General features: G+C 41.2%; 1 protein-coding gene across 1 annotated transcript in view; it reads right to left on the bottom strand.

Moving 5' to 3' along the window:
- The window catches only part of JPH1 (junctophilin 1), a gene marked incomplete at both ends in the record, with an annotated part of 85681 nt that overhangs the window by 2315 nt on the left and 60935 nt on the right, over nucleotides 1-22431 (bottom strand). The window contains 2 exons of the mRNA XM_080693846.1: nucleotides 3878-4524; nucleotides 14942-15060. Coding sequence (XP_080549972.1) covers nucleotides 3878-4524; nucleotides 14942-15060 — 766 coding nt within the window. The remainder of the gene's footprint in view (nucleotides 1-3877; nucleotides 4525-14941; nucleotides 15061-22431) is intronic.

Genomic DNA, 22431 nt, shown 5'->3' with positions numbered 1-22431 from the left:
CTGAATAATGAATGCTTTATGCAGAATGAAAAATATATCTTTTCCTAACACAAAACATATATTTATCTTGTATATATACTAACACATACACACACATATCCTGCTAGCATAGCTCCATTTATAAAACTATTTTTAAAGATGACTCAATGAAGATGAGAGTAAACCAGCTATGAGAGGTTGAAAGACCAACCCGGTGAAATTAAAGATCTGGGACGGCGCCTTGAACATTGAACGGGTGGCCCTTGAGCCATGGCCCTTGTGTTCTTCAGACACAGGCAGGCTACGGGGTGAGCAGCTTTAAGGTGAAGTCTCATAAATATGACTGTGATGGCCAGTTGTAGCTTAAAATAGCAAAATGAAAAAAAAAAAAGTCTTGCTTTTCAAGACTGACTGGAACAGGTGTAATGGAAGAAGCTGTGCAGGCCAAGTCTAAGTCCAGACTAGAAGAAATTTTCGGGTGCTTAGAAAAATGTAACAGAAGAAGTAAAAATATGGAAATTCTAGCCAAGAAATGAACCAAAACTTTTATTTTCAGCAAGAGATGATCACTCACATTTAAAATTGTGAAGAACTTCCTGCTACAATAGTAGGGTTTATTCATGTCAAAATCTAAAAATTAAAAAAATGCAAAAACTATTTTAATTTAGTACTAATAGCAAAGTTTGATTTCATGTATTTACTTTTTTGTGACAATCAAACTTGATTTTACAGGAATGCTTTTAGTTTTGCCCAAATTCAAAAGAAAGGTCAAATAAATGTTAAAACAAACTTAGAAGCTGATCATAATAATGGTTGAGAAAAACTGGGTAGTCAGTTTTCAGAACAGGTGGAGATTCCTGATTGTAGAACTTTTTGTTTATATAGTAATAAGGCTCTAAAGATGGTTCTTAAGCCTTGTTTCTGAGCTGCCATGTTGTAAAACCAGTACACAAGTATCAGTAACACATAGAATGTGTGCCCTGGGGACATTAGTCTACATGTAACCACTGTCCACAGGGGCCACAGTTTCTTTTTTCTTTTTTGATACTGGGGATTGAACACAGGGGCACTGTACCTCTGAGCTACACCCCCAGCCCTTTTTCACTTTTTATACTTCAACAGGGTCTCACCAAGTTCCATGGCTGACCTCAACCTGTGATTCTCTTGTCTTAGCCTCCCAATTACTGGGATTACAGGTGTGTGCTGGCATGCCCAGTGGGCCCCAAGTTTTTAAAGGTAAGTCATAGTGATCCCTACAGTAGCCTACCTTCTACCTCTCATGCTCAAGTAATAAACTTGTTTTGAGTGTTAGTATGTGTCCTGGAAATTTTTCTGCATTTCTAGGAGATCCTATCTGGGGTGATCCTGAGGGTGGATCAAATCTATTATGATATTTAGGAATTATTTATGCTTCAACTATTACAGTATTAAAACATAATAGTAATAGGCAATGTTTGTGAGTACTTACTCTCTTCTGTTAGGCATTGCTATTAACTTGTTTAATCACAATAATGCCATGCCCCTGAGATAGGACAGATGAGGAAACCAAGAGACAGAGCTGCTAGGAAACTTGCCCAGAGCTACACAGCTAAAAACCAGCAATGCTGAGGTTTGGCACCAGAATCTATGTTCTTATCCACTAGTCAGTACTAACTCAATCACACAAACTGGTTGATTATAAAATCCTAGATTCAGGTTGGTCGAATCCCCACAAACGGGTTCTGATTCAAACTGGATCTCTTAGTGTCTACAAAGAGCACTAGCTGATTCACCTAACTCTTCCTAACCTAACTCTTGGAGAAAGACAGTTGTCAGGAGCATGAAAGGCAACTAACTTCCTGTCATCATCAGGAAAACAATTTCACATGCTGGTGCCAAGTCAGCCCCGTCTTCCAACGCTGTCACTGTCACAGGGAGGCTGTCTAAGGCTCTGGAGTTTGCAGAGCTGCTGGCTCCCTTTCTCCTGAGGTATGAAGAGTAACACTGGAGGCTGGCCTCTGGAGATGGAGAATGCTTGACTAAATCCAACAGGACTCTTCACACAAGTAAAACAGATTTTTTTTTTTTCCTAAGTAAAAAGGCTGGAAATTCGCTATACTGTTTTACAGGAAGAATTTTGCGGCAAGAGTTAGGTAACTCAACATTTTTTTTTTCTATCATAGACTAATAAGCAGGACACTGGGACATATTATTTTCCTTGTGAAGTTCTAGAAGTTGATAGAACCCTAATACTGGATATTCACAGGTATAAAGTAGATGGCCTTGCACTGTCTGAATCTCTCCCTTGCAAATGAGGCAAAGTGATACTGATATATACCTGAGGCTTTCTTCAGCATGGATACTCATGCTGAATGTCAAAAGAGAAGTGATTATTACATATGACAAATTCAATAGGGATATTACTATAATATCAGAATACTAATATATCAATGGTAAAATTCTTAAAGTTAATGCTTATTGAATAGTCAGAATCTCCTAACATTAGCCTGTTTGAAAATTCTTTAGCTTTATGGAGGTTAACTCTTGGGTAATCCATTTTATCTGATTAATTCATATTGAGCTAATTAAAAAGTTGAGAATTTGTAAAACAAATCACAAAACTCCCCACCCCTGTGTCCAGTATGTCCAGTGTTTTATGGACAATAGCAAAAGAAACTTAAAAAATTTCAAGCACAAGGTAATTAGGAAGATAAATAGAAATGTAAAAAAGGTAACAGCTGAAATAATGCTATGTACGTATATTAAATTACCAACACCAATTTCAAAGATGTACGGGAAGGGGAAGAGGACGATGGTGTGACCCAGAGGGAACCATTTTGTGATATATGTGCATGTATATTCTTATCACTCACTTCAGTATGATGTATAATTACAATTATCAGTTAAAAAAAGGATGAATTTCAGGAGTTTAATTCTATAAATATACTGAACAACAAAAACAAGAAGTCAGTGGTTGAACTATAATCTTGTTGACCAAGATACCAACCCATACCATTATAAGCAAAAGTCTGTGACATCGGTAGTACTTATCAGATGAGCTGGGCCTTAATCCCTGAGCTGCCTCAAACACTCAACAGTTCTGTTCCCAAGGCATGCTACCAGGTCAACAGCTCAGTTGGTCAATTTTTTTAAAATCATTAATTACTTAGTTTCAGGTTATATAATTTCTATAGAATTCTACATACTATTATACAAGTAAATCTCTTGTGAAGCAGCATGAATGCATTTATCATTAACAGAGAGTTCTCTGGCCAAATCATAAACATCTTATATGCTCAAGATTCATTGTTAATAACTAGTATCTACTGGAAAACTAAAATTATCAGAACATTCATACTCCGAGAAATTAGAAGACCAAAGTAATTTTCTTAAACTGTTGAAAATTTCCCACTTAGAGACCAAAAAAAAATTCTCTTGGAAATCTGGTTAATTAAGTAAAACACAAGGTACAATTCAAAATGACTAGAAGAGATGTTCTTTTGTGTAAAGATGATTGTGGGGGTCAAGGGAGGGTTCAGAATCCCTTGCTAGGGCCCTGAGCAGGCCTGGCCATGGGCAGCAGCCATGTTTCCCTTCAGCAGCCAGAGAGCATGAAACCTGGAAGCTCACCTAGGAGGGCCGATCCAAGCTTGATCAAATGTGAGGTCATCCTGATGTGGCCAGTTGTTTACCTACCTGAATTATGTCTCTGGTAGGAGGCCGAGTGGACACAGGGATTCTTGCCTGGAGAACTCTGTCTCAAGCTACAAACATCTGCTGCTCCACTCTTAGCAACCCTGCCTGAGCCCCACAGACCCCTGTTAGCCCCAGCTGTAAGCAAGAGGACGCAGGTACCCCACGATGCTCCCTGCATGCACCAGGAGAGAAAGGGAGAGAGAATACTTCTCATTAGACTTACTGAATTGGCTTCTTTTTCCAAAGAAGGGCACGAATCGTTGCTTGCTGGATTCTTTGGTTTAGCAAGTTCAGACTTCTTAGCTTTTGGCTCAGCTTTGCTTTCTTTGGCAACTGGTTTCGTCAGCGATTTGGGGGGACTCCACTTGTTAGGCAAGGGCTTGTGCGCCAGTGCAGAGGCCTGGCTCGAGCCGTCCTCGTCCTCCTTGTCCACTGGAGGGTGCTGGGGGGCGTTCAGCTTCACATAGTAGCCGTGATACTGAGAGTGCAGCTCCCCGTTGCTGGGGTTGGGGACATGGTGGCGGCCAGAGTACTTGGACTGGGGCACGAGTGCTCCTGCCTCTTTTGAGGGAGCCTTTGACATCAAGGGCTTAGTGACCACGGCTGTCACCTGCTCATCAGCCACACTCCTTTTATCTTGATTGAGTCTGGCCCCTGAGCTGGGGTTTTGCTTCTTCGAGAACTTTGGGGAGGAAGGCTGGGGGGAGTGGCTCTGTTTGGGACTCGCCTCAGGAGACCTGGGGGGTGTCGTGCCTTTGCGATAAAAATGAGGAGATTCTTTTGGTGTAGGTGGCTTTTCTGGTACCTTTTCTTCTGGATTTTCTTTAGCATCTACACCTTCCTGAAATCTCTGTTTGATATAATCAGGGCCTGAGGTTTGGGGGCAGAAGACAAAAGAAAGTGATAAAAAGGCTTGGACATTAGGCCTCTCTGTATTTTTTGCCCCCCTCCTTAAATATATTTCTAAGCCTTTGACTAAGTATGAGCACATTTCATTCTCCAGGGCAAGAGGTTATTTATTACTGAAAAGGTACTTTTAAGAATATACATATTACTATCCTATTTTGGTAGCCATAAAAATTAAAAAAAAATCTGACTTCCCTAAAAATTGCATTGCTTCTATGTGCCTGTAGAACACAGAGGTAAAATTCACATTGGCAGGGAAATATCATCATTAACCAGTTTATTCAAATTATGTTGGATAATTAAAACACAGAATAAAAAAAACACAGAATATATATGCTTGTATAAAGAAATGACTCCTGTGTTTAAAAATTTAATAAAGTATCTATACTGTAACAGGAAACTTGCAGAAAACATCTTGAAATGATATTGCATGGAAGGACCATTAATACTTTCTAGTTCAGAAAAACCTCTATAGTTCAGGCTGCACTAAATAAATCACTTCCCCATAACCCAATCACAGCCGCTACTGTATGAAACTGCTATTACACAAGGCATTTTCTGAAATGTAAAGCCTCGCCCAAATCTAAGTATTATCATCCCCACATTACAGACGAGGAATGATCCACAGCAGCTGAAAAAAAACCACATGACTCTGTCCTTAAAGATAAAAGACAGACAGCAACTTATAAAGTGCAGCTTTAAAGCCAGAAGTCACTTGCTGAGAACACAGTTGTGGGTTGTACTCAGGGTCCCAAACACAACAGCATTATACAATTTCCACCCTCTATGTGACATCCAAAGTCATCAAGATTGCTTGTCAATCAATCATGGAGGCTTCCTTTCTAACTCTGGGAAGTGCCCCCACCCCACTGCCATACTGGGTATTGAATCCAGGGGCACTCTACCACTGACCTATATCTACCACCCTTGTTATTTTTCTTCTGAAACAAGGTCTAAGTTACCCAGATTGGCTTTGAACTTGTGATACTCCTGTGTCAGACTCCTGAGCTGGGATTACAAAAATATGTACCACTGCACCTGGCCAACCACCTCCTTTTTAAATCAGCAATTTTCTTTAATTCCTCCATCAAAAATGACAACACAAATTCCTGGTCTAGCTTGAGTGAAAAAATGGAGAACCGTGACCCATGCAAAATATGATGACTTTGTTTCTGAGTTCTTGATGCTGAGGGTAAAGAGGAAGTACCATGAACACACAAAGCTCCATTCCCCATAAGCAGACTCGCCCTACTTTTTAACATTTATCCACTGCTTATATTTGGTGCTTGGGATCAATCCAGGGCCCTGTACATGCTAAGCACCTCTTCTACCACTGAGCTACATCCCCAACCCTTGCCCCTACTTTTGAAAGCCCTAGAATCATTCATACTAGGCCTTCATGATTCTATTGCAGATTTTTACAACCCCCCTCCTTTTCGTCTAGGACTAAACATGTTTTCTGTATAGTGTATTGGTTATGTACTTTCCCTTACCCCTCCATCCAAAATGTCACCAGAGTTGGCTTCATTTGGGCTTCACTGTTATTTAATTTTAAAGTATTACAGTATTATTAAACATATCCATCCTGGTATGGTAGTAAATGTACTGTGCAAAAATTATTATTGTTTTTAAATTTTTTATTGGTGCATTATATTTATATATCATTGTGATAAAAAACTTGTGTGTACATACATGTATGCAGAAATTATTAAAATGGTCAAGACTCCTAGATCCAATGAAGTTTTAATTTAAACCACGCAACACTGAACAAATTATATAAGCAAACATACTTATGTCTTCAATCGAATGGATAAATATGAAAGCTCTTTTTGTACTTCAATGGACAGGATGTACACACACAGAGATTTATCAATGCCAATTTTAATTCTCTCTCTCTCTCTCTCTCACACACACACACACACACACACACACACACACATGCGTGCACAGAAAGCTAATATTTAACCCAATTAAACATGCAGAAAAAGTAGAAAAAATAATTGATGCTGGGCAACATTATTAAAGTTGAAAAGGTAAGAATTATAAAAAAGTTTCCATTGATGTTACATATATGTGTGAGAATATCAATACCAGGCTCAATATCTTGTATAGGGAAGGGGGGCCAGGGAGGGAGCTAGGGGAAAGCCCACCAAGTGCTGTAGTGCTGTGTGTACGATGTCACTATCATATAAAATACATTATGATGTGAGACTATAATGCACCGATAGAAGTAAATAATAAAAACTTTTGCAAAAATAAAACACTGAAAAAAGAAATCGAAGAAGATCTTAGAAGATGGAAGGATCTTCCATGTTCATGGATTGGCAGAATAAATATCATTAAAATGGCTATCCTTCCAAAAGTGATCTATAGATTTAACGCAATGCCCATTAAACTACCAAGATCATTTCTCACAGACATAGAAAAATCAGTTCTTAAATTTATCTGGAATAACAAAAAGCCCAGAATAGCCAAGTTAGTTCTCAGCAACAAAAACCATGCAGGAGGAATCACAATACCTGACTTTAAACTATACTACAAAGCCATTGTAATAAAAACAGCATGGTACTGGCAAAAGAACAGATACATAGACCAATGGAGCAGAATAGAAGACCCAGAAACAAGTCCACACACTTTCAGCCAATTGATTTTTGACAAAGAGGCCAAAAACAAACACTGGAAAAAAGACAGTCTCTTCAACAAATGGTGTTGGCAAAACTGGTTAACCATATGCAGAAAATTGGAAATTAATCCCACTTTCTCACCCTGCACAAAAGTCAACTCAAGATGGATCAAAGACTTGGAAATCAAACCAGAGACCTTGAAGCTCCTTGAAGAGGGCATAGGTTCAACACTGCAACACATAGGCACAGATAAACACTTTCTCAACAAGACCCCAAAGGCACAACAAATTAAAAGGTGAATCAATACGTGGGATTGCATGAAACTGAAGAGCTTCTGTTCAGCAAAGGAAACTATCAGGAACCTCAATCGAGAGCCAACAGAATGGGAGAAGATTTTTGCCACCTACCCCTCCGATAGAGGACTAATATCTAGAATATACAGAGAACTCAAGAAACTCAACACTAAGAAAACAAAGCATCCAATAACAAAATGGCCAAGTGAACTAAATAGACACTTCACAAAAGAAGAAATTCAAATGGCCAATAAATGCATGAAAAAATGCTCAACATCACTGGCAATCAGAGAGATGCAAATCAAAACTACCCTGAGATTTCACCTAACTCCAACTAGAATGGCAGTCATTCAAAATACAAACAATAATAGATGCTGGCGAGGATGTGGAGAAGTGGGAACTATAAGACATTGTTGGTGGGATTGCAAATTAGTACAACCGCTTTGGAAAACAGTATGGAGAATCCTCAGAAGAATGGGAACAAATCTACCATTTGATCCAGCAATACCACTTCTGGGTATCTACCCCAAAAGATAGGAAACCAAACTACCAAACTAATGCATGTGCATCTATGTTCATAGCTGCACAATTCACCATAGCCAAACTATGGAACCAGCCAAGATGTCCATCAACAGATGAATGGATTACAAAACTGTGGAATATGTACATAATGGAATTTTACTCAGCCATTAAAAAAAACTCATATCATTCTCAGGGAAATAGATGGAACTGGAGGACATTATGCTAAGTGTGATTAGTCAGTCACAAAAAATAAGAAATCAGATGCTTTCCCTAATATGTGAGAGTTAGGGAGAATTGGGTCACAGGAGGAACTCTAGATGAAAAAGAAAATCCTATGGAGGAGCAAACAAGACAACCTAAAGGAGGAGAAAGGAGGGGGGAAGAGGAAAAATCTCTAAAACACAATGTACTTAAACATATCAAAGTCAACCACTAAGCCGAGCAGGGGAGGGAGGGAAGGAGGGAATGGGGTGGGAATTGGGTAGGGGTTAAATCAGTGATGTGTGCATATCTCTACACACAAGTTTTTTTTTTTACCCCAATATGATGTATGAATATAATGCACCAAAAAAAAAAAAAAAGCCCACGTGGAGCCAGGCGTGGTGGTTCATTCCTGTAATCTCAGTACTTGGGAGGCTGAGACAGAGGAGGATTGCAGGTTCAAGGCCAGCCTCAGCTACTTAGTGAGACTGTTTCAAAAAAAAAGGGGGGGTGAGGGTGTAGGTCGGAGGTAGAATGCCCCTGGGTTCAATCCCTAGTGTCTCTGTCTGTCTGTCTGTCTCTCTCTCTCTCTTCACACACACACACACACACACACACACACACACACACACACACACACACACTCTCTCTCTCTCTCTCTCTCTCTCTCTCTCTCTCTCTCTCTCTCTCTCTCTCCATGTGTTTCATTTTGAGGATGTGACACTGATGGTGCAGCTTGGAAGTATAGGCTTTGTCCCCTGACCTTGGCCTTCACCTGCACCTGCTGCAGAAAGTAGACTAGCAGCAGCAATGAGGCTGCTTTGACAGAGCCACTGTAGTGATGGTGCAGGGAAGGCTGCAGTTGAGAAAACTGTTGAGGATGATTTGGCCACAAAAGAAATGTGTATTACTGAATTTTATGAAGCTAAATTCTATACTTCATTGAAATGTATTATGTTTCTTCTCAAATACCAGTACAGTTACTTTGTGTTTGGTAGGTACTGGAGACTGAACCCAGAAGCATTCTACCTCTGAGCTACTCTCCCAAGCCCACCCTCACTTTAAAATTTTTTTTTGAAACAAGTTCTTGCTAAGTTGCTAAGAGTACTGGTTAACCTGCTGAGGCTGGCCACAAACCAGTAATCTTCCTACCTCAGTCTCCCAAATACTGGGATTACAGGTGTGCGCCACCATGCCTAGTTCAGATCACTTCTTACATTTAGAGGTCTGATGTGTTGCCCCTTTTCATATAGTTTTATTGTCCTACACAGCACATGAGGAAAGTCATGTCCTGTATGATTACTTGTAGGATACACTCTTCTGAGTTTTGGAAGTATATCTACCCAGATTCACCACAGGGCTTCTAATGATACTCCAAATCTGTTGAGTTCAAAAGAGTTTACTAGAGCCAGACATGGTGGCACACACATGTAATCCAAGATACTTGGGAACCTGAGGCAGGAAGACCACAAGTTCAAGGTTAGCCTGCACAACTTAGTGAGACTCTGTCTCAAATAATTAGAAAAGGGCTGGGGATGGTAGAGTGCCTGTATAGCACATGTGAGCTAAATCTCTAGTATTGCTAACAATTTTTATACATAAAATAAAAAATTACTAGAACAATGAGAATATATTTTAGATAAAAATACTAGTTTTATTATGCATTTGAAAATGGCTTGGCAAGAAAATAAACGTACTCCCAAGTACTGGCTCCTACACTTGCAGCCTATCAGAAGCACCTAGGGTGTTATGCCCAGAAAATTTGATTTAGTTAAGTATAAAGCAAAGCCTAGAATCTCAATGTTTAACAAATGCTTCAGGTGGTTCTAACATAATCAGGCACAGGTATATGAAATCAGGCAACACCCCCCCCAGGAAACAAAACAAACAAACAAGCAAACAAGCAAGCAAAAACCAAGCATATATTAACTAGGCATGGACCTAACACCAACCGAATCTAACCACATCCAGCTGGAAATGTTCCATTGTGGCAGAGTCATGACAACTGGCCAAATAATGAGGCTATATAGCTAGGTTTTCCAGCATAAGAGTGAATGCTCTGTGAACAAGACTTTTAATATAATGCAGAAGACAGAAGTTTTTCCTGGAAGTTTTTCTCTTGGAAGGCACACATCGTGCCTGCTACTTGTTCTAGGTAGCAATGCCTGTTAGTAACACAGTGCCAGCAACATAAAGCTGATGAGATGCAGTGGCTCATTAAAAGGACGAGCCAGAATACTGCCAGGGAGGGAAATTATGACAAGTGCTAGTAGACATAGCAGTCAGCATTTTTATAGACTGTTATATTTTTATAGACAGGATCTACAAATCTTAAGCCCTTCCACCCCTGTTGGCAATCCGTATCGGGAAGAAGTCAGATGCAAGTCACCTGCCCAATGACATGTCACCCACCCACTGAAAGGTAAGTTGTTACTGTTGGCACAAAAACCTTGAACAGCCAATGGCAGATGGTGGCGGCAGGGGATCCAGTACGAACTTCAGAGGCACCGTGATCCTTCCCCCAAACAGATGTCTACAAGGGCAGTGCCCATCACAAATGCTTTGTAGTGACAACAGGAGCCATCGAATAGGAATCAGACATTTCCTTTGGAGATGCTAATCGCTGAAAGAGGACCAGGTTGGAAGACTCCAAAAAGATGGCATAACTAGTGAGACCACTTTAGTGTTCACTAGTTACACACTAGTTCACACTTTGGTGTTCACTAGAGAAAGAGTGCAATCTCCCCATAGGACCTTATAGGCCCCCCTGTAATGGGAATGCAATGTCTGTGACCACAGCCCCAGCACGCCCATTCCGGTGTCCTGCTTTGACTGCACTCAACGCACGCCTGTGAAACTCAACACAGGGGATGAGTAAGTGTCAAGCACAACCACAGACTCGTGAATCAGTAGTCATGCCCCTCTCAAATTAGTCAGTTTTCCCTCTTCATGAAGAAGCACATTTGGAATTTTTAGGCTTGGAAGGTGAACTAAGAAGCCATCTATTCCTCAATGCTTCCCTTTTCTTAACCCTAAGTAGGATATATTAATGATAGGCACGGGGAATTACGCAATGAAGGATAAACTTTGATTTTGAAAGACTTTTAGCTCTCAGTAGAAATGCAATGGTCCATAAACATCTATGCTAACTGAAAGACTTCACTCGCACCTTAAATACTCATTTAAATACTGTGTGTGTGAAACAGGAGACAAGCTGGCTGAGGACGCTGCCTAAGCAAGGGAGCTGGCTCTCTCCCAAGACAAAGCAATAACTTTGCCACATACCAGGGCAGTGTTTCAATCTCTTTAGCCCATGCCCAGCTCCACTGGTAAATATAAAAATTTTACTCCCTACTTAATATCACTTGAAGAACAAAACAAGAACCTTGATGGAAAGCAGATTGAAATGGTGGGACAAAGAGCCACACATAGAGTTTCCCACTTGCCCCTGTTCTTCAAACCCTTCGATTTCTTGGTGATCATTCTCCAAAGCTTCGTCTCAGCCTTCCTGGCTTAGGAACCTGCTTATATTAGCATTTTGAGGTAGAGTCATAGCTTGGGGTAACTCCTATTACCTCAGCTTCTCACACGATTGATGTCTAATACTGGAAAGCCAATTCATTGGTTTATAGTGAGCAATATAATGTCACCTAGGCCCCCAGCACTTGCACTGAGTAATACCTACTCTCCTTGAGAAGTGTGACCAAAATTAGTTACTGTGGAATGGGGACAAGGAGCTTGAGATGAATCCACTAATAGTACTGCCTGATGCAGCCATCTCCTGGATCAGGATGGTGTTGCCAAGAGAGCCATAAATGGCTAGTTGCATGTCCCTGCACCTTTCCCCAAACATTCCTGCCAATGTGACTTCAGTGTCCAAGGTTTTGGCTCAGGCTTCTCCTTCAGAAAGGGTTTAGATGGATGCAGCCAGTTTTTGCCTGTGACTTATGCAGACTGTTTGACCTCTCTGTGCAGTATCATGGCTTTTTCAATGCTAACCCTCAGAGGGCGACTTGTAAGTTCTTGGGGGGGGGGGCTCACCTTGACACTCACACTGATGGTTTTATCACAGCAGCAGATGGATGAATGTGAATGTGTGTAGACATGATTGCAGACACACAGAGGAACCTGAACTGCCATCATCTTTTGAGAACTTAATATCCCACATGGCTTTGCTTTTTCTTGTGTTTTAACTTTAAAAAACATATATATGTATGTATGTGTATATATATATATATATGTTTTTATATATGTATATGTATTTTATATGTATTTATATATGTATATATGAACTAAAGCCAGATTTAACTAAAATGGCAAATATGTGAAAATACTGCCAGTTCCTGAAAATTGGTAACTTACCACGCAAGTGTTCAAAATGCTAGCTATGATGGTCATCCTTTTCCCCGTGTTAACAGCTTCTAGGCACAGCACATGTATTCCAAACAATGGAAACACTTATGTCTGAGATATGTAAATTAAATGAACAGCCTAACTTAGAAGGACTCTGAAAGGCCTTTTAGCAAATGTCTATCTGATTTGATCACACTGTAAACGTGCAGCAGAAAGTATGAGTTATGGTCCCCTGAGAAGATCTATAATACTCAGCACAGAAAAGCCTTCTGTAGAGTTGCTGAAGGAAGTGTTGGCTGTGGGTCAAAGGGGCCTGCAGCCTCCCCCTTCGCTCCAGTCCCCAACAGACCCTCTGTCATCTCATGCTGCTGGGAGGTATTCATTGCTGATAGGCAACTTGCTCATGGGAAGCTGGGCTAGCTACGAAAGGGTGGAATTGCATTTTCCCACAATATTCCTTTCTTCTCAAATGCTTTTACACCATAAAAGGCTTTTAAAACCATTCAATCTGGGAAACTGAGATGACCTGCTATATCATTTCCCTCCGGGTAACACCTAATAGAAGTCTAGAGAGACCCCTTTCCCTAGCAGAATTAACAAAAGCCCGAGAATTAGCATGTACAGACAACAATACTAAGTTTGTTTGCTTTCAAAGCAGCTCAGGCCGGGTGCCTCCTGACTGTCCAGCTTCTCCCAATGGCAGCACTGCTGGGAGCCTAGGACCAGCCCTTGGCTTGCTGAGATCTTGCTGCAGCTCTTATGCCCCAGAACAGGTAATTCACCAACATATTTAGTCACCAGAGAAGTGGGAGTTCATTTCACCACGGACAAAACAGTTGATTTCTATCATAGGTCACTAAAGAAAATGCAAAAGGTCCCTTTCCTAACAAAATATCCATAAGTATTAAATGATTAAAAGCCTACCCAAAGGCTTGAAAGAGATACACATAAAAGCAGAATGCCCATGATCACTGGTTGTCTCCATTGGCCTTGAACTCTCAGTGAATTCATTCTTGAAAATAGCACCTATGTCTCAGAAACCCCACAGGACCCCTCTCCAACCCTTCCTGTATCTTCTTTCTTTGCAGGAAATAACAACATCAACAGATCTCCCAAAACCTGCAGGTCATTTTTTTACATTCCTTCATCCTTTATTATTGCTACATTTTTATGTTTTCGGTGGCTCCTGTCCTTCTGTTCATGTTTGATTACCTTGTGCATCAGAACTCAGATGCCCCAGGGTTCCAGGGTGATACCACCCTTAGGAGAACTAAATACTGAACACCAACACTGTTAAGGGTTCTTGGTTAGAGATGGGGTGTAATTATACATCTTGTTTTGATAAAAAAAAAAATAAGGGAATAATTTTTTTTCCTTTTTGGTACTAGGGATTGAACTCAGGGGCATTCTACCTCAGAGAAATACCCCTAGCCCTTTTTATTCTTTTGAAACAGCATCTAGTTAAGTTGCTGAGAGACTTGATACATTGCTGAGGCTGTCTTTAAACCTGTGATCCTCCTATCTCAGCCTCCCAAGTATAGGAGTAAACAGAAAATTGGAATATTTATTTTGGTTTCTTTATCTATAAATCTGTTTATCTCTGAAAATAATTACTATGAAGATAATTATAAAAAATGGGGAAGTATACATAAAAATAAAAATGAAACTACAGCAATATTTTTTTAAAAAATAAAACACAACCCAACCAGTATAATATAGAAGGGGATAGAAACAGTCTACTACTAGAAAGTAAATTAAATATTTAAACTGGGTGGTTGCTATTTTATGTTTGTAAAGCAGATGAGAAAGACTGAATTTTTTGAGGCTATCACTTTGAATTACTTTTATCATGACATGCATTTTTCTCTTAAAATTAATCTGTCTTTAAGTGGTTACTAAGCTAACCACACTCCTTGGAATTTCAGTTCTGGTACATTAAAAAGAAATCACAGTACTCCGTGGTTCTTATCTTGCTGCTTTTGCCATTATTTTGGTGCCTCTGAATTTGGTGATAATTACCATGAAATATGTAATCATCACTAACACAATTTTTAAAAATCGGATATTTCTTCTAGATTCTTGTCATGTCTACAGCTCTTGGCTCCAAGTGGCTGGGCATATTTGGCTTGGGGTAGGGAGGCAGAGGATGGTTATGGAGAAGTCCATTTAGTTGATTTCTAAGCATTTATCTACCCTGGGGCACAACCCAAATCTCCAGTGCTGACACCCAGACTCCAAGGGACACTCACTACTCTGTGCTTCCATGTATTTGGAAGTGTTGATGAGACTCTGGGAACACAGACCTTTACGTGAATAAAGAAAAGGAAATAACTGACAGCCCAAACCAGTGCTCCAACAACCTCTCCCATCAAAGGAGAACTGTTTTACCTGGTTGGTAGAAATCGGGTGACAGCTCCCTGGCCACGGCTCTCGCGATGTCGCACTCCTGGCGGGCGGCCAGCGCGGCCTGGTCAGCAGCGTCAGCTTTTGCTCTTGCATGTGCAGTCCTACATGAGGCGCACACACAAAAAAGGCGGTCAGCAAAGGCAGCACCTTGTTAATTACCCGTGGACAAGCAAATCTCCATCCAGGAAAAGAAATGTTAATTATGATCGTGGCCTGACACCCACAAAGACAAAGTTTTAGTATCATATCGCTGTGCTAGTCTAATGAAGGGAACAGATGAAACTACCTGTAAGTCACCTTGGTCTTTCCTTCAGGGGAAATGAAAAGTAATACTATGGTCTGTGCAGCCTGATGCTATGTCTGGCTGTCAAAACATACTTTTCAAATCTGTTGACTCTGGCTGGCATCACCCTCTGAAACTGTGGAGAGTAGCATATTAATATAGTGTTCACAGACTAGATTCCCATGATTAGAATCGATGTAAGAAGTTTACTAAGGGAAGTCTGGCCAGCAGTATGCTGACTGTGGCTCTCTGGTGGGGAAATTAACAAAACTGTTACTAGTGGCATTTCCTGATGGCCATGGTGAAAATTCTCCACGAGGGCCATTTCAGGTGACCAGTGGAAGGCCAGCAGGTGTGTAGCTGGGAGGAGATGTGCACTATTGGTCCTCATCTGCCTGCTTAGGCCAGTTATGGAGGAGTCCATTTAGTTGACTTTTAAGCATGTTTATTGTGTGAAACTAAAAACAGACAGTGGGAAGAGCTGGCTAAGGCAAAACGAATCTCTTGGTTTTCTACCCTCCTCCCCGGGGCCCATTCTCACTTGATGAAACTTCTACCCTTTCCAAAGGACTGGGGCGATGAAGGCAGGGAAAGAACTGGTTTTTTTTTTTTTTTATGGCATGACAGAGTGATAGATGTTCACCAGGCCCAGCAGAAAAAAGGCAGAGGTCAGAGAGCTGTGGACCATCCACTTCTGAAGTAGGGAACACCCTGTCCAGTTCCTCTTTCCGTGGCTGTCACAGGCACCTATTTCTTAGAACTCTAGAAACTTTCCATCATATTTTATTAGCACTAGGCAGAGCTATCCATAAGTAATACCAAACTCTTAATAAAAATCCAACAGAAGTATGTGCACGTGTCTCAGAGACAACCAGGAGAAGACGAAAAATGACCCTATGCTCCAGACAGGCGAGGCCCATACACCCAATGGCCAGGGCTGGCCTGCCAGCAGGCCCAGGAGGAGGGCAGAGCCTGACCTGAGCCGGCCGGGCTGCTGGCAGGAAGCTCATCTTCAACCTCCTTTCTCGCCCATTTCCTTTCCTCCTGGCCCCTTTCGGGCCCCCTTCATGGCCACTCCTGCCGAGATGGAGGCTCGATGTAGTAGATTGTAGACCTCACAAAGCCTGGGATCTCTGATCCTCTGCTATAAATGCCAAAGCATAGAACACTACCTGGCACATAGTCATTTATTTGGGGGAAGCACTGTATGAATAAAGAAATGAATGTTTCCTTAGGAACAGTTGGGTGGTTACTTAAATATATGTGGAGTGACAAAGCTAGAGACAGTAAAAAAGGAACAATGGTTGCCAGGGGCTCAGGGTACACAAGTGTAGGGAAGGAGGGGCAGGGGGAGCAAAGGGCTTATTTAGGGGAATAACCCCTGTGACATTGTAGTGGGGGCTACACAATTTTATACATTTGTCAAAACCTAAGGACCGTACAATACGAAGAGCGGACCCCAATATAAACAATGGACTTGAATACTAACGTATCAACATTGGTTCCTTGCTGTACCCAAAGCACTCACTAACCCTGTGTGTGGGCCTGGGGTGTGGATAAGAAGTATAGGGAACTCTGTGTTCTTTTTGGTCAATTTTTCTGGTAACTTAAACTACTCCAAGAAGAAAAGTGTATGAATTAAACATGACTGGATCAACTTCTAAGCCATCAATACAATTATTTCTGAATCATGCAGGATATTTCTAGTTACTTCTGGCCATAGGGTATCATAAAACGAGAAACAGAAACAAAGTTGCAAGGCTGAGGGAGCACACTCCTAAGCAACCAGTCCCCATGCAAGGAGGGCTGTGGCTCTGTGCTCTGCCCGAGAACCAGCAGATGCCCTCTGTAAATGTTCTTTCAGTTTCTCAGAATCTCAACATTTTCCCCCAGAATGATTTTCCATTTTATCTGCTATTCTTAGCAAGAACCTAATTATGTCTAGGTATCATAATTAATGAAGCCGTAAGGGTACAGCTATGCTGCCTCGTAATGTGATCTGCTAGCCCTTCAGTGATAAATCCACAAAACTCAAGTACAAACCACTTACTTTGATATAATCACAATATACCACACAATCAAGCCGTTATCTCTCTACCACTTTTTACAGTTTAATAGACTGGAGAATTGACAAATACTGCTTACTCTTCCTACAAATACATTTCAGAAGCACAGCATCAGGGAAGTCTCATTTGCCACTTCTGGACCTAACCTTTTACTTTTTTACTGCTCTTCCCGTTAAGACCACAGAGAGGACCTTCCTGTCTCTGTGTTGGAGGAGTCAAAACTGTATCCTGAGGTCTGCTCAAGAGTGGTCAGTGGACCCGATGATCAGAGGATGGGAGGAGGACAGGAACCCGCTCTGAGTTTGCCTGTGTGGCCGAGGCTGCCAGCGTGTCTAGATTTTGCCCAGGAACAATATGGACTTGCCTCTGGCTGTTAGTGAATTCATGTGTTCAAATCCCAGGCTCTATTCCAGAGCTACGTGCAACCTCTTGGATCAGGAGCTGGAGTGGGGGTGCAGGCCAGTGGGTTTGGGGAGATTGGCTGAAACCGCTCAATGCGGATGCCCAGGTGCTGTGGCTGGTCAGGTGGCAAACATACACCATAGAGCTCAACATACATACACCAGAGAGCTCAACATACATATACCAGAGAGCTCAACATACATACACCAGAGAGCTCAACATACATACACCATAGAGCTCAACATACACCATAGAGCTCAGGATGCATTTCATTTATTTAACAGCTGCTGCCATTACAAGTGTCTGGCCTACAAGAATCCCTAGTACCAACACATATACTCCTCATCCTGAATGCAGACAAAGAGAGGAGCAGCTCCTTTCAGTGAGGATCAGCCACTGACTTTCTTCCAGGGCACTATTTTTACAAATAAATCAGAGTTTTAACTTATGGAGAGGTGTGGCGAGCGGGTGAAGTGGCAAGGACCCTGCTGAGGTGGGGGCCCAGCAGCTGTATGAACTCACCCAGCAGCACGGTGCCTCCCCCCGCACAATGGCCCTGCAGAAGTCAGGGCGAACGGCGCCGTACTCAAGCTGCTGAAGGCAAGGCACCTAATTGCAGATTACTTTCTCATCAGTCACTAGACGAGTATCTAAGCTTTTTTTTTTGTTGTTTTTTTCCCCTCCTATGAGGATTGAAACATTGCTTCATGCACCCTCAAATCATGTTACTTGAAAGAAAATATTCTAATTTCTCCCAATTTTTTTGGCTTTTTAAAATTGATACATTTAATTTTTCTTATAACAATGCTTTTAGAAAAACTGTTCAACCTTTCATTAAATATGTTCAGCACATGCTCCTCTGGCTAAGGATCATGTCACACAAGACCCTTAGATGTCTACGGACTTCTAGCTTTCAATTTCTCCTAATGTATTTACTGACAGAGCTGGTGAGGATTTTAATCTGGAGTGCACCATGATTCTGCCAAAAGTAAAAAAAAAAAAACATGCCCAATATTTACAAAGTTTGTTATTTCTACTTTTTAAATATACTCTCTCCAACAATAAGCTGCTTTAAAAGTATGCTGACTTGGGGCTGGGGGTATAGATCAGTGAGAGCATTTTCCTCGTGTGTGTGAGACCTTGGGTTCTGTCCCCAAAACAACAACAAAAAGTACACTAGTTTGATGTCTTTTAAAACTTATTATATATTAAATCAAAGTGGGTTTACTGGTCTAACTCCTAACACTTGATGGCAGAGGCCATAATCTAATTGGCTCAGGGTATGCCCTTGTGATTTGCTTTGATGTTCAACTATTTAAAGAAAATGACTATTAGGAGCATTTGACAATAAGAGCAACTGGCATGTGGCATGAGAAGACCCTCATCTCAGCTGATAGAAACACTACTCACCCGGTCGCTCAGGTCAAGACCCTTTGAATCTTCCTCCACGCCTCCCTTTTTCTCACGAGCCTATCCGTTGTCAGCAAATCTTGTTGGCAAATACTTAAAAAACCCATTCTAAATCCAGCCATTTCTCCTCACGGCTCCTGCCCTGGTCACATCACCATCCTGTCACCAGGGTTCAGGCAAAGCCAGAGCCTACCCGCCCTGCTTCCATCCTCCTGCCATTCCATTTCCCTCTGGTTTTCGAAAACACCTGGCAGCAATCAGAAACTCTTCCCTGGTTGCGGCATCCCAGGGAATGAAATGCAGAAAATACGACCTGTTAGCCTTCCTTCGGACGGTGACAGTATTCATTTATGTGAGACCTAGATTTGAGAAAACCAATTATCTTATGCAGACAGTTGCAGCCCTTTTTAAGAAGAAATTAGTCTGCTGAGCAAGGCATACTCCTGATAGGGACAAGATGCTACTGGCTGCATAGTTCTGTTAAAGATCGAAGCTGGAGCCAGGCGTGGTGGTGCACGCTTGTAATCCTAGTACGTGGGAGACTGAGATAGGAGGATCGCAGGTTCCAGGTTCGCAGCCAGCCTCAGCTACTTAGTGAGGCCCTCTGCAAATTAGTGAAACCTTGTTTCAAAAATAAAGAATAAAAAAACAGAGTGGAGGGTGTAGTTTGGAGACAGCACCTGAGTTCAATCCCCAGTAACACACACACACACACACACACACACACACACACACACACACACACACACAATCTAAGTGACCAGCATCTGCCAAGATCCAGTAAGGTTCCCCATGTGCTCCTCGGGCCCTTAGGTCTGTATTCCTGGTCACTAACTTTTAATCTTTTATATACCTATTAACTGACAAAACTGATGAAAATTTTAATCTAGAACGGGCAATGATTCTATAAAGCTCCATCCTCAGTAAATATGGTTTGAGAAGGCTACTTACATGTCTACATCTATCTCATCTATTAGTTTCTGAATATTAATTTTCTCCATAAATTTATTTTTCCCCCCCTAAAGATTAAGACCTGGAAGGTTCTGGTTAAGAACCTAATTCTTAGGTTCAAGTTAGATAATCAGCCAAAGAGTTAATCCCATCTGCCAATGCAGGAGTTCATGTCTTCTCTTCCTTTAAAAGTGATAGCAACTTAGATACAAATTGAGGCAGGTGTGGTGGCACACGCTGCCACCCCAGTACTTGGGAGGCGGAAATAGGAGAAACACAGGTTTGAGGCCACCCTCAGTAACATAGGAGACCCTGTTTCAAAATAGAAAAAATTTAAAAAGGGCCGGAAGATGTAGTATGGAGACAGAATGGCCATGGGTACCATCCCCAGTATAGGGTAAAAAGATATAAATCATAAACTAAGGGGCTTAATTTTTTTTTTTTTTTTGTAGTACTGGGGTTCCTGGAAGCCCTTTTACCTCTGGGCTACATTCCCATGGGCTACACTCTAAGGGGCTTAATATTGCTATTAAAGTTTGGTATTGGTACTTAAAGGGCCTGAACTTTTACACACATATTAGAAAACAGGCTTTTAAACTGGGCATGGTGTCGCATGCCTGAAATCCCAGTGGTTGGGAGGCTGAGACAGGGGAGGATTGCAGGTTTGAGGCCAGCCTCAGCAACTTAGACTCTGTTTCAAAATAAAAAAAAATATAAAAAGGGCTGGCAATATAGCTTAGAGGTAGAATGCCCTTGGTACAATCGCCAGTACAAAAGAAAGGATGAAAGAGAACAGGCCTTGAAAGCATTATTAGTCAGGGATTAGGCCAATTCCTTTCTGAGCCACAAATGGTTCTTGTCAGTGAGATCAAAATTAAGCCAAATGACTATCACAGAAACGCCTTTTTTGCAGAATGGTAATCAGCCTCATACCTTGGCTTTTTATCAAGGGGGCGAGGAGGAGCTGAGATTCACATAAAGAACGTCTACATCTTCCATAAAATGCTGTCCATTACAAGTACAATTGTCATGTTTATCAAGATTCAGGTGACAATCCTCTTATTGATTGGTTACAGCCAGGAAAAACTTGGTATCTGATACTAAACAAGTTTTCTTCCTAATATCACACCGTGTAAAACATACGACTGCTTGTTTATCTTGTCAAGGCTACCAGGAAACCCGAGTCAAATTGTCCTCCACGTATGCACACAGTTATCTTCTCTAACCAGAAAGGTCCAACTCTGTGCTCCCCAAATGAGGAATGCCATTATGTGATTCATTAGAGCCCTGAAAATATCCTGTCTGCAAACTGACAGGTATTGAAATAAAGCTGAAAGCCAATTCCCGGATCAATAAACTCTTGTTACTCTAGCTCCTTTAGTAATGGCTTGGGAACGGCAGAGTCCACTACTTAATCTTCTTTTTTGGGTTTTCTCTTCTATATCCAGTATGTTTTCAAGCTTAGAAAATAAGTCCTCTTTCTTTGGCACTTTATAGACTTCATTACTTAACATTTTATCAAAAGCAAAGACTCAAAGGCTATATTCCCTTAATAGCCAGGTGAGTGTTACATTTCTAATCCTTGACGGGAATATGCCAAATAATTATTCCACTTTATCTTAATTTGGGGGAGCTGTGGGGACTGAACTCAAGAGTGCCATGCATGCTAGGCAAGCGCTCCACCATTGAGCTATACCCCAAGCCACTAAGTTTTTGCTTTATAAAATTATATAAGATTTACCTTGCCCTGTTATTTATGCTTTGAGAAAAATCTGATAAAAAATTTAAGGGATGTTTTATTTTTTGAAGTAATTTTTCAAGAAAATTCCCTTTTACGGATGATCATTTTAGAGTTCAAAAATGTTATCATTAGGGCCGGGCGTGGTGGCGCACGTTTGTAATCCCTGTGCTTGGGAGGCGAAGACAGGAGGATCGTGCAGGTTCGAAGCCAGCCGCCCTGGCTTAAGAGACCCTGTTTCCAAATAAAAAAGTATAAAAATAGGTCTGGGAGCGTAGCCCGGAGGTAGAGGGTTTCCAGGAACCTCAGTACCACCGAAAACAAACAAACAAAAAACCCCCAATAAAACAAAACAAAAAAGATGAAAACATCTCTTTAAAACTTAACTACCTGCAACCCACTTAAAGGGTGGGGGGGGTACTTGCAAATCATATATCTGAGATTAGTATCCAGACTATATAAAGCATTTCTATAATTCAATGACAACAAAATCTTATTGGAAAATAAGTAAAAGACTTGAATAGACATTTTCCCAAAAGAAGACAAATGATCACAAGCATATGAACAGGTGCTCAGCATCACTGAACATGAGAGAAGTGTAAATCAAAACACTGAGAACCCA

Source organism: Muscardinus avellanarius (assembly GCF_963383645.1).
Source record: "Muscardinus avellanarius genome assembly, chromosome: 4".
NCBI classification, from domain to species: domain Eukaryota; kingdom Metazoa; phylum Chordata; class Mammalia; order Rodentia; family Gliridae; genus Muscardinus; species Muscardinus avellanarius.
This window is presented reverse-complemented; position numbering and strand designations above follow the sequence as displayed.